General features: G+C 39.5%; 1 protein-coding gene across 1 annotated transcript; it reads right to left on the reverse strand.

The window, feature by feature from the left end:
- Positions 1–1,326: 1,326 nt before the first annotated feature.
- On the reverse strand, positions 1,327–2,199 carry LOC133002960 (odorant receptor 131-2-like). Its single transcript, XM_061072550.1, has one exon. It carries the CDS (start codon positions 2,197–2,199, stop codon positions 1,327–1,329), a length of 873 nt encoding a protein of 290 aa, XP_060928533.1.
- Between the last annotated feature and the right edge of the window lie 2,034 nt (positions 2,200–4,233).

Raw genomic sequence — 4,233 nt, forward strand, 5'->3', positions numbered from 1 at the left:
TATGTCATGTACAATAAATGGCCGCGGTCAGGAGGGGAGCCGCCTAGTTCCCCTAGGTGAGATGTTTATCTCAGACATATCAAGATAAACTGAATTAATAATTAACTGTTAATATCACACTGAAATATCTGCATCTTAGAACTCACGAGCTGTTGTTGACTCTAACGTGGGAGAATGAGAAGGTTTAGTTTGATAACAGCGCGGACGACGACCTGACTCATTAAATCTGTTTGTCTTTCGCTTTACATTTGACATTAGTGTGTTTATTGTTGTTAGAGAATCGTACACAAGTGGATCAATAATAAATATATTACCAGTCTTTGTCCCTGTATGACAGCGGTGTGCAAACTTTTTTTCCCCAAGGGCCACATAGAGAAAAAAATGCGAAGGACTGTAGTCCAGGCAAAGTAACTAATTTTGGAGCCAAAAATCGAAATAATTGTAAAATAATTTTTTTCAGCATAGATCATTTCTATGAGGTGTCCAGAACAACATACTAGAAATCCTACTTGAGGAAATATGTTTAATTCTCATCAGTCCGAGATGTGGCCCAATAAGGCCAGGCAACAATACAACCTAATGGGGCTATTTTTTTCCTTTAACCCTATCAAAATGAAACTTTACACAATGAAATTACCTATGAAAAGTAACATTTTTTTGTATTACAAGTTTCTTTGAAAATGAATTTTATTTTGCAAATAAGCTTTACACTACTCAAATGTCCAAAAAACACCCAAATAGGCTTCATTTTTTCCTTTACTCCTACCACTATAAAACTTTACATGGTAAAAGTATACATGAAAAGTAACTTTTTTTGTATAACAAGTTTCTTTTGAAATGAATTTGAATAAGCACATGAGCTCCACACTTATTTAATAATATTTAATATATATTTAATGTCCTAATTTGCATAGGCAGAAACACCATTCATATGTATGACAAATACATCGGCCCAATCGTCATCCAATCATCCCACTGCCAATGGGTGATGGCACTGCTGCTTTTAGACTGGCCTCTAACATCCTGGCTTGGTAGTACCTGCCAGGAGTATAACCCCCTCCAGTACATGAAATGCCCATTTTCATGAAAACTTTTTATGTGCTCCTCTGTCACCATAGTTGGTGTTTGATTTAAATGTTAACTGTGCACGTTCTTTCTATGTGAACAGGCTGTGCACATACTCAATGCTCTGCAAGGAAAATACCTGACATCACTGGGAAAACATTTCTTTATTTTAAAATAGCAATATAAATCAAGCCAGAGTTAATAAACAAAAACGTTTCATAATATAACATCATGACAATTTGTTAATCGATACAAATCTGATCAGTGTTTCTTACGCAAATCACAGAGGGCTAATCTTTTCAGGGCATGAAAAAACATTTCATCCCTGAGGCCATAAATGAGAGGAGACAGACATCTTGGCGCAAGAATAAAAGTAATGTAATTAAAGTACCTGACATTGATAAATAACATGAAATTGATTTTAAGCACAGCAGCTTCTATTAAAGGACACCACAGCTGGATAAGACACAGGAGCAGCTGCAAAGCGTGAAGCCCCACAGTTCTGAGTCCTCTCCATGTGGACTTTTTGTCCTCTCCTGATGCAGCTTTGGCTACTCTCGTTATCTTCACATAGGAAAACACGATTGTGATGCACATGATCAGGAAGTAAAACTGACTAATCGCTGATCTGAGGTGACCCTGCCACGTGTGGATGATGAAGATTTCAGCAGTGCACACTCTGCCCTGGGTGTTGGAGCTGTAGGAGGCCGATGCAAAGAAGAGGGAGAGATAAACAATGCAGGGCAGAGAGCTGAGGATGTGGATGATGAGGATGCTGTGCAGAGTGCTGCGTGGGGAGCACAGCTCTGCGTGACGCAGCGGGAGGCAAATGGCCACGCAGCGCTCCAGGGTCATCGCCGTCAGAGTGACTGGTGTCACAAAAGCATACAGAGACAAAATGATAATAATAATAAGGCACAACCACCTTTGTATCGTAAAGCTATATAAATCCGAAATGAGCAGGATGTCAGTCAGGAATAAAAACAGAGTGTCGGACATTAGCGTGACAGCAAATAAGACATAGCGCATGGTGGTGTAGAAGACCTCCTTGGTGAAAAAGGTCGTAATTAGCAGAAGGTTAATGCAGAGAAAAAGAACGACAAAGACCTGAATCAACATGATCTTATCATTCATCTTGTACTCTATGGTGATGTTAGCAGCCATCTTTCTGTCTGTCACAACCAAATGTAATAAGCCTTCAGACACTGCCACACTTCATTCAGCTCTAAAAACAGATGCATAACTCTACAAGGGATGATCTCTCTTTGAATCAATAGGTATCAAACACAAAACACATTATTTTAGTACATCGTGCATGGACAAATAATTAGAAGGAGACATAAGAGAACAAGACCCAGTTTACCAAACCATCCCTGGAGTGAAGGTGTTCAGCTGAGCTCTGTGCAGCCTTCGGAGCAGGAGCTGTGTGTGAGGGCTTTATATCGGCAACTATATCGGCAACGTCATATGAACGTTAAATCACCACAGAGTCACGAGCGACAACATTCGCCAACAACACACCTCATTAGCGACAGTAACTATAGTTACTCACTTTGTCCGTTGGAGGGATTCACACTCAAAAACTAAGTATTCCTAAAACAGTGACTTCATGCATTTCAACTATTTCCAAGTCACTTTATTACATAAGTTGAATATAAAGGGTCAAACTAAATGATTGATGTAACATGTCTTTGTAGCATCACAACAAACAACCCTTTTGTCATATTGTAACTTTTTTCATGTTCTCATTTTATACATTTGGGTTAAATGTACATTGGACTTCTGGGGTTTCATATTACTGGACTACTTGGATTTAAGCAAAGTATATTCTTTAATAAGCTTCTCTGCTAGATTACTATTGTATCTGCTGTCTTAGGTTAACTACATTGATAGTGTAGCATTTACCAAATCTAGAAATTAGTACATAAAGCATTATGTACTCAAAAGGCACTTCTGGCAAGAATCAGTGTTATAATATGGGAAATATATTTAAGTGCGTATTTACAGACGTCAGTATTCATGATTGAAAATCAATAATTACTATATATTATATCACCACAATATTAACAGCTATGTACCACTTCAGATTGTCCAAACATTTCCTTGTTCTTTCATTCTCATATTCATACAGACGACATTGGTCTTCAAATATATAACAGGCTATCTACATTTAATTGTAAAATACAATATTATAAAGTTAGAGGGGAAAGCAGCATTGAAGTCAGCAAGCGTTCTATTTTATTCCCTTAAGAGATGTAGGTCTTGAGCTTCTGTTTGGTCTTACTTTGAAATGTATGAGCTAGGATTTGGTTTATTGTTTATAGTTTCACTCTAGTGATTGGGGGTTAAAAGGGAACCAGCTAAGGTTACAGTGTTTGATTTGTATTCCAATTCTGTTAAGGACTAAGTTCTATTTTACTTTCTACCTTTTCTGTAGCCTGACGTTGTCATACTCAATTCTAGTCAGAATATTAGTCTGAGACCGCTCCATTGGGTTGTGATTATGGGGCGTGTTTCAACCGAACCAGGAAAAAAAATGCCTCTTCGCTCAAGTGGATAGACCTACAACCAATCAGAGCAACGTAGTATGTGACGTATGATTAGCATCATTGTGAGTTATTTACTAAGTCAGACAGTCAAGACTTTCTCTTACCATAAAAAAAACAACACAGCATGTTTCCTCATTGGGTCTTTATTACAAGATGAACAACTCTTGTGGCAGTTAAATGGAATCCGTTCAATGGTTACACTTGTAAATAACCGCTGCTGTACTCTTAAGCCCTGATGAGGGAGCAGCTAGCCGCTGAGAGCTAGCTCGATTTGACGGCTCTCAACCTCTCAGTCCGGATGTTGTCACGCCCTCACTTTCGGCACTCCTCACCCAGACCCGGGTCTGTCCAGGTTTCCTTCCCGTGGACTGACAGTCCGTCTGCGGACATGAAGCTGAGCCGCGGCGGCTAGCTCCGGGCTGCTACCTCCAGCTTCTAACACCCTTGCTGTGCTGCGTTCAGGGCAACCTCGTTCAGGGAAACCTCCTGCCACATAGCGAACATGCAATAGTTTTATCGATGAAAAAATAATGTCCACCTCGTCGTGCACGCCCAGTTGCATCGCCATGCCTTGATCGCGTATCTCTGTTCCTCTTTCAAAATTAATGCGCTATCGATG

Source organism: Limanda limanda, chromosome 6 (assembly GCF_963576545.1).
Source record: "Limanda limanda chromosome 6, fLimLim1.1, whole genome shotgun sequence".
In the NCBI taxonomy this organism is placed as follows: domain Eukaryota; kingdom Metazoa; phylum Chordata; class Actinopteri; order Pleuronectiformes; family Pleuronectidae; genus Limanda; species Limanda limanda.